We start from the raw sequence: 13080 nt of genomic DNA, 5'->3' as shown, positions 1-13080 counted from the left end.
AGGTGAAGGACGATGGACATCTATATCAGCTGCAAGATCCTGCCCTTCTGGACACAATGTGGCCATTCTTTCATCCAGACCAAGTTTACAGATACATTCATAGCCTTGTCAGGCACCCGCACAGCTGACACACGACATGAACTTATTCACACCCAGGAAACCGATTCTCCATCTCTTCCCTCTCTCTAGTTCCTGTTATCCTGAAGTACCACTAGTGGAAGAGTGGGAGAGGGGCAGCAGGGAGATTCTGCAGTTCAGCAGGAGAGAAGAACCATCTCTCGTCTCCCCCATCCACATCTCCTCCCTCCTCCCCCCTCTCCCCTGCGCACAGCCCTGGAGACCGAAGACTGATATCCTACCTTTCCCGTGCAGTGGGACAGTCCAGTACCACTTCCCAAGGGCCAAAGGGATCACGGGAACAGCATGCTGTTGGAAGAGCAGGAACTGCTTTTACCCTGACCAACTCTCACTTCCTGTGTTCCACAGCACAGCGATTTCTGTCTGCTCCAGCTTTTGGGGATGGATCCTTTTCTAATTATATTCCACTGATTTAGGTGCTTTGATTCAACTCCCTGCCTCTTCAGAGATTCACAGAAGTCTTCAACATTTGCCTTTCATGGAAAACACACTTTGGGCCTGTTTGAGAGGGAGGGTGCCTGTGAGCTGATGTGTGCTTGTCCGTATTGTAGGTCTGCTTGGTGAAGTACCACAGTACCATCTGCAGTCTGTCTTTGGAGGCTATGGTTTTGAGAGCAGGGGAGGGTGTGGACCACTGGGGACAGCTGTCTGGGTTCAGGAGCAGTGAGTGGTTTTTACAAGCCGACTCCCCAGCCAGTCCAGACTAGCAGCTGACCTGCGGCACTTCGGAGGTTAGTGGAGGGACCTGGTTGCGTTCATACTGAGCACTGACTCCCTCAGATCTGTTTGGGCCAGATGCAGTAATGGACTGTGTGCTTTTTGTAACTTTAGGGTGGATGGAAAGGCAAACCAGGGTCCCCTAGCTTGAATACTATATGTTGAATCCTTTCAGACTCATATTTGGTCAAAATGAGCTTTTTTCATCTGGATATAAACATGCAATATGCAGGATTGGGTCTTATATGTATGTAGGCTGTTTTATTAGCCTCTCCTTTAAACAGGGAAAATAGTCTAGTTCATCACTATCTGCTGCTGTGTTAGTGGGGCAGGCGGGTGTGTCTTAAAGTATAAAATAAGATAGTGCAGGAGCTGTAGTAATTACTGGGGTTATTCCAGGTTACACGGTGATGTTTAATGTATAGCTGCAGTGTTTGTGAGACTGATTGGCTGAGGGTGTGCTTGGGCTAGGGACCTCTAAAGCCAGACACGATGGGGTAATATTAAGCCCATCGCATGGTGTTAAGATGATAAGATGGGTCTAACATTCCCTTTCTCAATTCATAAATATATCTGAAAAAATTGTAAATTAGGATCTAATCTTTATCATTTTTAATTTATATGTATATATCTCCTCAGTGCATATATTTCAGGACGTTAATGTGTTTGTGAACTGTGACTTGTTTAATGTGTTTCTTTGGAATAAAGTGATTTAAAGCGACTGCTTCAGGATCTGTCTCTTTCTGACCTTAGAGGAGAGGGTGAGGAGCTGGGCGATTGCTGCAGCTGGTGCGGATGGGGCCGGCTGCTCCAGAACAGCCTGTTCTTAACCAGGATGCCTCGTGTCTCCAGGACCTATTGGATTACATTGTTACTGCTTTTCGATTACAGATCTGCATAGTCCACTGTGCGGTCGGTTCCAATATTTCTCTTCGCAGTCTGGTGTCCCCAGCTCACATTCGTCTGCACTAGGCCATGTGGACCAGGAGACGGAAGGAAAGCAGGTGTATTTCCAGCATCCCGTTCTCCCTGAGACATTGTTTTCACTACTCTGGATCTGACAGACTGGAAGTGGGTCCGGTTTCCCGATTAAAATGTGAAAGAGAGTCATTAATCCCCATAGTTTTTGCTGTGTACTATATGTTCAGTGGACCCTCCTGGTACCATGGTAAAGCAGCTGATTCTACTGTTACCTGGGTGACTGTGCTTGTGGGAAGTGGAACCCTACCAAACACAGCAGGCTAACTTTGAGTGGCTGTTCCAAATTGCCCCTTTCTGGGTGCTTTGACTAGTGCAGGCCGCTGCCCATCTTTTCTTGGGACTTGAAGATCACTGCTGCCCTACGGTCACCAGGCTCTCCCATTGCTGCACAGACATGTATACTGTATGTCTAGGGCTCAGGAACACGCCTCCTGTTTCTTGGTGAGACACTGACGTCACAGTTGCTTTGCTCTTCCTTTCCCTCAGACAGCAGCTGTGTCCTCCAGCTGATTTTCTTCCTGGTCCTGGGTCCACTTTCAAAGTGAATGGATGAACATGAAAATCGTTTGCCTGGGATGTATGGGCCCAAGTGATGACCATGTGCTCCCTTTGGGCAGCAAACTGTAGCCGGCTGCTTTTATGAAAGCATTGTTTTGCAGCTTTCTTGGCGTGAAAGGACCACTGATCCAGTACACAAAAACATTGCTCTGCTTTAATAATGCTAAGCAGGTGTTTTCCCAGTTCCGGAAATCTAAGCTCGGCCTGCGAGCCAGCTTTGTGGTGAATAGCTGTATTCCCATGAACGGCGTAGGGTGTGGACACAGCTGGAAGTAAAAATGGTGTCGCTTTTTTAAACATAACACTTGGCAAATCCAGCACACCTTTTTGATCTCTGTGAGAATGTGTACAACCATTACCTAATTCCTGAGGGAGGAGAGCAGTCTGCTAATGTTACTGAATGTCCCCCCCCTCAGTCTCTCTGCCTCCCTCCCTCCTTTTATTCTTTGTTGATGTTCTTTCTAGTCAGGCTGAAGGCATGTGACTTCAGGGCCGTGTGTTTACAGACCTGCCTTGCACTCTTAGTAGGGCACATCTGCTGCCCCTATAAAGAGTATTTGTTACACTACTTGTTTAATGAGCTCAGAGCCCATTAAAACTATAATAGCAGCAATATACTGTAAATCCTACCTCAGGCCGGAGTGACAGCTCCACAAAAACAAGCCTATGAGGCAAGTGTCAGGGAACAAGAGGGCAAGCAGGACCAAAAAGTAATTACTGCAGGACCTGGGCTCTGACCCACAGCAGTGCACTCAGGGAAATGGTGACAAAGAGGAAGGAGCTGGCAGACAGAGGGGAGGTTGGAGAGACAAAGACAGTGGGAAAATGCAGGGAAGGAAGAAGGTGAGGGTCCAGGAGATATTTTATGCAGAAAAACAGATGAAGAGAAAATAACATGAAGACTCAAGCGAGGAGTAAGTGAAAACAATCATCTCCCTCCTGGGCTCTGAGTGGGCGTCTCTTGAGCTGACTCGCTCTGCACTGGGCAGGCAGAGACCGCCGCTCCTCATTCCCACAAGGGGGCAGTACTAAACTGTCCCCCTACCCAGAGGGGATACACACAAACCCCGAGTGAAGGAATGTGCAGAGAGGAGACGTCCTGGACTATTAATAAGTGGGATCTTGAGACCTGAATTTGTCACTGTATGTACTGCCCTCTCTGTGTCCAGCACTTCCAAACACAGTGGAGCCACTGCGGTCCAGGACTGTCACCCAGCGACACGGCGGGTTCATCAGTGATGAGGAGACGGACAGCAATGGCACAAGCAGCGTCTACAGTGGGCTGCACGCAGAATTCATTTAATGCTGCTGAACGAACAGTACAAACTATCAAAAAATGCCCTTCTAAGAGGTCATAAAGAGTTTTGTCACAGCAGTGGAATTGAAGGACTTCAAGAAAAAACAGGACAGAACGGAAGAGAGGAGGAAGATGAAGAACAGAATGGGTCCCAGAAAGCTCAGCGTGGTCGGAAGAGGAGGTGTGGACGAGGGAAACAGGCCAAGTCAGAGTGACTCCGGGGAGAAAGGCACTAGGCTTCAGCCCCTGTTCCAGCACGCTGCCAAAGAGCTGGCTCTCTCTGCCCAGTAACAGGACACTCCTTCAGCTGCCCCTCTGGGCATACCTTCCCCAAACTGGAAATCCAATCCCCAGCTCCCCACGGCGGGCATATTCCAGAATTCCCAAACACTGGCGCCCTGACATTCCTGTGCAGTTCTGGGCAGAGCAGTCCGAAAGATCCCTCTGGTGCTTGGGAAAAAAAAAACGCAACAAGAGATATTAATCAGTCAGGCACTGCACAGCACAACACCTCCCTGAGCACACGCCATGCCACAGTGCAGGTTAGCAGGTGCTGAAGGGAAGTGGTGATGTAATGTAATCCCCTGCACTACTCCACACGTGTAACAGATTAGGATTATTTGAATTTGTAGTTATTTGGAAGGAACTACATTTACATTTTGAAAAACAAAAGATCATCACAACTAGACTTAGACACTGTTTGGTGTACCCTTCAATTTAAATTAGCTTCAGACGTGACATTGAAAAGGTGTGTGGGACCTACAGATGAACATTTTTCATACCAAAAAAGAATGCGTTTCCTTCATTTCGTCCGCCACAGACAACAGCCTTTGTCATGGACAGTACAGCTGCATTTTAGTACAGCTCATTCCGATGAAATTCAAACAAATCCTGCTTTGGTCTGTTATAAAAAATCTCAGCACAACGTTTAATCTCAGCACAAGGTCTGCTCCGACATGCAGCCAAGTTATTTTCCAACAAGTTAAGCACATAAATCAGGCTATGATCTTACTGACATTAAAATTCAATCCAATCTGAAACTTCTAACAACATGGTTCTGTTTATGCAAAGCTGTCTGTAAACAATACCTTGTTTACAACACCCTTGGATTTATAGTTAAGGGTCTGTCAAGATTGAATATTCAAGACACCCAGCCTGTCAACACAACATGGGGCTGGAAGGGAATGAATTGGAATCTGAGAATATTCTTCACTTCGCAGACATGATTCAATAAAGGAAACACGTAAATGTTTTAATTTTGTTTGAAATCAATTTCAAGTTAATCTGCTGTAGATGATGTGTTTCTTTAGTTTAACTGTCTGTCTGAGGCAGAAAGGCCTTTCAGATTTCAGAAGAGTTCCCAGGTCTGACTTTTCTGCACTTTTTACAACACAACAAAAAAATAAGGCAATGACTTGAGAGTTCCCTGGGTCTCTGTCGCCACAACGTAAAGCATATTCCATGAGTCAGTAATTTACTGTGTGTAAAAAAGGTTTTTCTACTTATTGCTTCTAACCAGTTTCTACCTTGTTCTGCTCCCCAAACATACCTCAGTCAAGCCTCCTCTTGGACATCTACACAGAGAACAGAAAAAAGGGTTCTCATAGTGCCTTGCCTCCAGCCCTGAAATGATCCATGTTACTTTAGAGCACTGCAGTTTAAGAAAGACTTCTTTCTATACTGCAATTCTTGGTACATAAACAGGCTTTCTGTCTGCCTTTTTTTACTTTTGCGCTGGATGTTGGTTATTCACCCAAGCTCTGTATCATCCATCATTTTTATGCAAATCGACACGATCCGTGTGAGTTTTAGGAAGAGCAGTGGTCCGAGCACTGAGCCCTGTGGGACTCCACTGTATTCCCCGTCCATCCCAGAAATGTCTCCTCTCTGTCCTACCTTGGGGCCAGATTGGAGTCCATCTGCTCTGTGCACCATTAATTGAAGGACGAGTCTCATGGTGAACCTTGTCAAAGGTTTTCGAACTATCCAGATACACAATGTCATGATTGCTACTAGATTTCTTCAAAGAAGCCAAAAAAAGTACAAATTGTAATCTACTTCTCTCTATATGTAACCCTTGGTAACTGTTGCTTGGTAATGAGCTTTAGCATTTAATCCAGTTTGCTCGTTTAGCTGGACGGGCAATATTCACCTGGATCAGTACTTTCTTATATTACTATGCACAGCAATGCATTGAATTGAGTTGTTTAGGCTTTTAAATTAGCAATCCATCAATCTTCAGCAATTTCTGCAACTAGAACAGTTTATAAACTAGCGATAGGAAAAATGGAATAGGTTTCAACATTTTGATTTAACCAAAATAACTAAGGAATATACAGTTAAAGGTATGGTGTGGATGCATCCCCTTTTTCCTTCAAAAATGCATGAACTGATGTGCATGAAATGACAGTGGATACTCAGACACAATAACCCTCACAACACACACACAGAGAAACACTGTTGCTTTAAGAGCTCCCAAACACTGCTCTGGAATGTTCTTGTCACTCGGCAATCCCAAAACACAGCATCCCGCCTCCCTCCTTCGCCCTCACCGTCCCGCCCTCCCAGATGTATAAATATCTCCTGATCTGCCTGCGAGCGCTCAGAGTGTCTGGAGCTAGGACAGGTCAGGACAGATCAGGGATAGCTCCAGTGCGCCACAGAGGGAGGGAGAGAGACAAGGCAGGTACACGCAGAGAGAGGCAGGGGGAACCGGGGAGGAGTGTGGAGTCAGGTGCAGAGACAGGGCGCTGAGCTCTCACTGACGCAGCAGAAAGCTCAGTGAAGAAGAGCAGGACAAGGGCAGGAAGAGAGGAGAGAGGGAGCGAGGCAGAGAGTGGCACAGGTGCAGGGCAGGAGACGGGCCCTGTGTCGAGCATGTGGCTGCCGGCGGCCGTGTGTCTGTCCTGCCTGCTGTGGGGCGGGGGGCTGGCGCAGAGCAGCGCCACGCTGCGGAGGGGTAACGACCAAAACGGGCGCTGCCACTACACCTTCACCGTGCCAAGCCCTGAGGAGGGCACCTGCCCTTCCCCCCCCGGCCAGGAGGGGGCGCTGCAGCGCCAGGAGCTGGACGGGCTGAAGACGCGGATGGCGCTGCTGGAGGCGCTGGCGAGCCGCTGGGCAGGGGGCAGCGAGGAGGGGGCCCGGGGGCAGAGGGGGCTGCAGGCGGCGTACAGCCAGGCGCTGCAGGAGAAGAGGGAGCTGCAGAGAGCCAGAGATGGGCTGGACAGGCAGGTGCAGGAGCTGCAGCGGGCGCTGGACGCGCTGAGGAGGGAGAACGAGAAGCTGCAGGCCGGAGAGTGCGCCCCCCAGGCCGCCACGCTGCAGGACAGCGGCCAGAGACCCCCCAGCGGTGAGTACGGAGAGAGTCGAGCAGCCGGGGCAGAAAGGGAGATGAAGCAGCTCAGAGGCAAACGGGCGGGGAGAGAGGGAGAGAGGGGAAAAAGCGATTGTCGTGTGCGAGAGGCTGTGCGCTTCACTGACAGCAGTGTGACAGGTGTGAAAGCTCATGCAGGTGTTGCTCTCGCGTCCCCAGAGGTCACACTCACCCCCTCTGTCTCGGAGGTCTCGTACTGTGGACATGAGCGTCATTCCCACACCCCGTGCAATGTTCTGGATCCTTGCCCGCTCAGATGTTAATAAAAAGGTTCCGAGACTGTTGCCCTGCATTGCCAGGTGTCGTCCCTGAACAGGCGTCCCGTCCGCGTTGGCAGGTCTGGGGGTGGTGGAAGGGCGCGGTGGTCGTGATGGCTTTGAGCAAGTCGAGTGCAGATTCGAACCCCAGCCTGGCGGATGCGAGACTCGGGGTAGAGCCGATTGTCCCTACGGCAAGGCTGGTGGGTCTGCTGGAGTCCCTCTCGCTGACCAGCCCTGATGTCCCTGGCCAGTCGCAGCTCCAGCTCCCCGCTGTGGGTTCTGCAGGTTTGAGGAGGGCACATCTTAGGTCCCGGAGGACAGTGACAGATTGAGAATGACCAGGGAGGGGAGCTGGACTAGCAGCCAGAGAACAGCACACATCTGATGTCAGGAATAAGGAACTGAATTTCTTCCAATTATTCTGGAGAGTTTGTTTTGGATAAATCTTCTTCTTATCGCCTCATAGATGTTGTAAAGGGGTTGTTTTGGCGATCATTAGGAATGCAAAGGACACAAACTGTATGGATTCTGGAAGATTGTCCAGCCTCATCCTATATCTGTCTGCGGTTCCTCATGGTATCAGTATCAGCTGATGCGCCCGTTCTAATGCAAGAAACAAGAGCACTAATGAGGATGCGGCTTAACGGTCAGGTTAGACTGGGATACAGACGGAGCCAGCGTGGTGCAGAGAGCTCAGTGCTGAGTTGAGCCAGAGCTGCAGCTGAGCAGAGTGCAATGTGGGATTGAAACAGACAGACCACGGTACTGATCTGCAAACAGAATCCTGGAACTCATTCATTCAGACAAACCGCTGCCAGCACTGAGGGAGCTTTTATACTGATTGGGGGGGTTTTACTTCCAGTGGGATATGCAGTAGTAAACTCTCTCTGTGCAGAACTCCAGATTCAGTCATAGTAGATGTTTGCCATCTTGAAACATTGATTAGAAATGCCGTCTGCATTGCGCTGAAGTTCAAAAGACCCGGATCATGAACCTGTCATCATGAAACGGATGTAATCTTTTCAGGAACCTGGGGTTTCCTTTCAGGCAGAATGCAGCTGTTACTCACGGAGCGCAGACCCTCCCAGGCCAGAGGGAGGAGGATGGGCAGCTGACGGTCAAGGCAGGGGAGGGTAGAGATCAGTCCATAGAACCATTATCCTAGAGAGGTCATGCTGTGCTCCAGACACTAAGGCTGTAAAAGAGGTCAGAGAGGTTGGGAGAGGCCAAGGATGTCCTGTGCTCAAGGGGTCAGGAAGCAGGAAATAGATACCAGGGCCCTTGTCAAGTGAAAACACAACTTGCCAGGGCAACAAAGGCCATATGCCAGATGGTTAGTATCAAGGTCCGCAGCACTGCTCCAGATGTTCCGATGGCCATCCTGTTCGATACAATCCCGAACAGGACTGCCTCAAGCACACACATGGAGCTTAGCTGCAGTTTTATAAGAACTGGGTTTAATCACTGATTTCTCCATCATTTGTCAGTGTCAAACTTTAATCTGAGGCTAAACATTACCAACTGACTGTGAGTCAAGACAAACCACCCTCCCTCCAGAGACCTGGCTGATATGTCCAACTTCAAAAAGGCCGAAGCATTCAGTAATGACAACATTTATAGAACCAGCTACAACTCGAAATGTTTTCCAAAACAACGCGCTTTTGCAAATGTTGCTTCTGTGCACATGCGCCAGACACGTGACAGATTACAAAAATGAAATCTGCACATGCAAGTATTTTAGTCATTAACTCCTCATGTGCTTTTTCTTCAGTTGTTGGGCAAGTGGTTTGTAGCAGGTGCCCGCACACTGTGTAGTTCTGGGTGGCGATGTCATTGTAAACACGCCCAGCTGTGGGAACACTCGCACTGCCTCCTGGGGTTTGAGCCCAGTCTGGCTCAGAGAAGTGGGACAACATTGCCACCTGGGAGCTGTAGTGGCTCACTACACCGGAGGGGGGGGTGGGGGGGGGGTTCAGTCTGCCAGTCTCCAAAGCAGCTGGGAAAGCTGTTCAGTAGGGACCCAGCGCCCCCCCCACCTTAGGTGTACGTTTCCTCTTGGAGCATTCCTGCCTTTCAGCCAGAGTAGCAGGCATGCTTGAGCTACAGCATGAAGGAGGGGCTTCATCCTCATCTTCTCAATCGAGATGAGCTCCATAATTTATTTGCATTAAATATTTTTCACAAGGGCTCCAGGTCTGTGTCAGCAGTTCTATGTTTGCACAGTTGGGTCAGCGACCTAATTGGAGCATCACTGCTGTGGAGCCAGTGCTGGGAGGGGGTTACTCTGCATGAGCCCTGTACTTGATTTCTCCCCCTGCATCTATTACAATTCTCCTCTCTCTCTCTCCACAGGATCTAACCTATTGTCCAGCCTGGTGGCCCAGCCCAGAGGATCATCCGAATCCCCCAGTGGGGTGAGAGGTACTGGACCCTGCATTCGCACAGGGCCAGAGCTCTTTCAGTCCGGCTCTGTACAGACTGCTGCATCACTGCCATGCACAGGCCAACATCCGTTATACACGCCAGCATCTCTACAGAGAAATCATTAGCCACACAGGCCACTCCTACACCCAAAACAGCTCTCTGGCTTCAGCCAGCCTCCTGAAAGCTGGAATTCTGCCCGTTTCCATCACAGCGAGGGGAGTGATGGAGCCCAGAGAAGTGGGGTAGTTAGTCTGACGCAGTCTGCTCTTGTCCATCGTTGTTTCACAACCTGCCTACCTCGTGCATCTCTGTATGACTGTCTTTCTCTCTCTCTGTGTGTGTTTCAGACCCCGCCTGGCACTTCAGCGTGCCAAGGTACCAGGAATTCAAGGCAGAGGTGACAGAGGTGCCTGCGTCTCGACTCCTCCCAGCAGGCTCAGGGCCAGGCCCTGCCCCTGCTGAAGGCGACACAGGTACGGCGCCGCCAGCCCCTGCCCACACGCAGCGGGGCCACAGAATAACTCTCCCTGTGCATTAAGTCTAGGGCTAAACACTTAAAGATCGATGCCCCACCTAATGCTAATTTAAAATAATATAGCAGAAAAGAACTATATATTCATGTACATTAAGATATACAAGCTGCAGGCTGCAGTGCAGCAATCCACAATGGCCCAAACTGTTGTGCACTGGGATTCTAGGCTGATGGCCGTTCCTGCATAGCCACACACTACAGCTCCCCCACAGATCCAAAACCCTGCTGAAGCAGCTGCTCCATCAGAAACAAGAGCAGCAGGGAGCTCACAGACCGTCCTCCACAGCTTCCTCCCCACGATCCTGGGAATTTCCGGAGAACCGTGAATACCCCTCCTGATTTCCCTGGGCGGTCTCTCGCCAGGGCGTCCGGAAGGGTCCGTGTACCCTGTTTGCTCCCCATGCCACGAGACTGTCTAGCTGTGTACGGGACTGAAGTGTGCTCTGCCCCAGCGTCTCCTCCCCCTGTCCCGCCAGTACTTCCTTCTCCCCCCTCGCCCTTCTCCGCAGGCTGCGGCGAGCTCGTCTGGGTGGGAGAGCCGAAGACCCACCGCAAGGCCGACAGCATCGCGGGCAAGTACGGCGTGTGGATGAAGGACCCCTTCCCCGCGGCCCCCTACGGCCCGGAGACCGTGTGGCGCGTCGACACGGTGGGCAGCGAGGTGCGCCAGCTGTTCGGCTACGAGGACGAGGAGCAGCTGGCGCGTGGCTTCCCCACCAAGGTGCTGCTGCTGCCGGAGCCGGTGGAGAGCACGGGCGCCGCGCTGTACCGCGGCTCGCTCTACTACCAGCGCCGCCGGAGCCGCACGCTGCTGCGCTACGACCTGGCCACCGAGAGCGTGGCCGCGCGCCGCGAGCTGCCGCACGCCGGCTTCCACGGCCAGTACCCCTACTCCTGGGGCGGCTACACCGACATCGACCTGGCCGCGGACGAGAAGGGCCTCTGGGCGATATACAGCACCAGCAAGGCCAGGGGCGCCATCGTCATCTCCCGGCTGGACCCCAACACTCTGGAGGTGCGTAGCCAACCTCACCCCCTGGCTATCTCCAGTGAGCTCAGCAAGCAGAACATGGGGAAACTAACACGCAGGAGATACTATCCCGACCCCGATGAAGGCCAACTGCTAATACAGGGCAGAAGCTTCCAAGCCACATGGTCTTGCACAGGGACAAGGGAAGCTCCATAGGGCTGAATCAACCTCTTTCTGTTCCCTTCCAGGTGCAGAGAAGCTGGGAAACCAACATCCACAAGCAGTCAGTGGCCAACGCCTTCATGATCTGCGGCACGCTCTACACCATCAACAGCTACACCTCCCCCGACACCACCGTCAACTACAGCTTCAACACCGAGAGCGGCCTGAGCAAGCCCGTGGCTGTGCCCTTCCGGAACCGCTACCGCTACAACAGCATGGTGGACTACAACCCCACCAGCAGGAAGCTGTACGCCTGGGACAACTTCCACATGGTCAGCTACGAGGTGCGGCTGGAGAGCCACTGAGCTACACACAGGGACGCTCCAACGTACGCCATCCGACACGCCACATGAGAACCCACGTGCAAGGGGATGGCCGCGCATGCACACACACACCTCACGTCCCGTCACACGTCACACAAGACCACGCCACACTCCTCCCACCTTCAGGCATCTCCTCTATCTGCAGATTTCTAGTTCAGTGCCTCCATTAAAGACTCCGAGCTGCTCTCGCCCTCCCTGGACAGGCTTTATCAGATTAACTACCAGATCTGTCAACTCTTCCCATCTCCATGGCACAAGCAGGTTCAGAGAAACTGGCAGCGACGACCAGACTGCCAGCCGAGATGAGGTCCGTTGGTTTGGAGAAAGCGGATTATCAGAGCAGGAGCAGGTGGCGAGCGGGAGATGGGCCATGCTCGCAGGCCGTGCATTTCAGATGAATTATTTTTCTATGATGTTCGTTTGTCTGTTGTGTGAGTGTTTAGCATACAGCATTGATGGGGTGGGGGAAGAAAGAGAGAGGAAAGTGGTCCGGGTTTCAAGAAACAGGGCGAGGCGTAGCGAGTTAACTGCATGAATGCTTGGCCCTGACAAATGGCTGCTGTCAGATCCAAGACTCTTCTAATTAGACAAATTTAACAGGACAGCACCCTTGCAGTCTCAGTGTACAAAATGGTCAGTCCCTCCCAACACACAGTCCATTTGGCAAAATGTATGTACAAATAATATGTACACCTGGACAAGTGGATATATACATGCATCACCCATAGGTTTTTGACAACTAAACATGATATCCTATTAATGACATCCTATTATTCAAGTTTGCAGAATCTCGCTATTCACAATGATAGTATCTTGCTAGCAGCCTCATTGTCAAATCTATCCTGATCAGTCTGTGCTGCTAAGTGTGGGGCATGATTTCAAAAACGATTTGCTCATGTGAAGCAATGCACTGAATCTATAAACGATGTACAGTTGCTTGCAAGAAAACACTTCAATTAGTTTAAAGATAACTTTTCCCTGAACTGACTTAAATGTGTTAAGCTGCTCTGAGCAACACCATGAAACTCAAGCAAACCTTAAAGGTTAAACTTGTTTTTTTTTAACCAACTACTGCTCACTTCAGCCAAGCAGTGCTGACAACCCTTCTCCTTCAAACTCTGCCCCCACCACTGCTGACAGGAGCAACGCCACTAGTGTTGACACCCGTTCTACAAGGCGGTATCAAGACTTGCTTTTTCCTGCGTGTCTTAATTTAATACTGAATTCTGTATAGATTTATATGCTGGAAAAGGAAAAATAAAGAGTATGTATACTTATCCAA

The 13080-nt window shown here is 50.6% G+C and overlaps 2 protein-coding genes and 1 long non-coding RNA gene across 6 annotated transcripts in view; 2 read left to right on the top strand and 1 right to left on the bottom strand.

The window, feature by feature from the left end:
- The window catches only part of vamp4 (vesicle-associated membrane protein 4), a 17565-nt gene extending 15989 nt beyond the window's left edge, over positions 1–1576 (top strand). For both annotated transcript variants that reach the window (XM_069194396.1, XM_069194397.1), the window contains one exon: positions 190–1576. In XM_069194396.1, coding sequence (XP_069050497.1) covers positions 190–215 — 26 coding nt within the window. In that variant the 3' untranslated portion in view covers positions 216–1576. The remainder of the gene's footprint in view (positions 1–189) is intronic.
- Positions 1–8737, bottom strand: part of LOC107078532 (uncharacterized) — a 13867-nt gene extending 5130 nt beyond the window's left edge. The window contains exons 1-4 of one of the 3 annotated variants that reach the window (XR_011190452.1): positions 8397–8737; positions 7240–7606; positions 4474–5314; positions 4017–4141 (exon numbers count right to left, since the gene is read on the bottom strand). This is a non-coding gene — a long non-coding RNA (uncharacterized lncRNA). Of the gene's footprint in view, positions 1–2738; positions 4142–4473; positions 5315–7239; positions 7607–8396 lie in introns of those variants that run through there. The other 2 variants (XR_011190451.1, XR_011190453.1) reach the window with 2 other exon arrangements.
- myoc (myocilin) lies at positions 6282–13080 on the top strand. Its single transcript, XM_015356468.2, has 5 exons — positions 6282–7043; positions 9680–9748; positions 10099–10224; positions 10793–11298; positions 11502–13080. Exons 1-5 carry the CDS (start codon positions 6569–6571, stop codon positions 11778–11780), a joined length of 1455 nt encoding a protein of 484 aa, XP_015211954.2. The 5' UTR covers positions 6282–6568; the 3' UTR covers positions 11781–13080.

This window comes from Lepisosteus oculatus, chromosome 9 (genome assembly GCF_040954835.1).
Source record: "Lepisosteus oculatus isolate fLepOcu1 chromosome 9, fLepOcu1.hap2, whole genome shotgun sequence".
Lineage (NCBI taxonomy): Eukaryota > Metazoa > Chordata > Actinopteri > Semionotiformes > Lepisosteidae > Lepisosteus > Lepisosteus oculatus.
The sequence above is the reverse complement of the archived record's forward strand: the minus strand, read 5'-3'. Positions and strand labels throughout refer to the sequence as shown.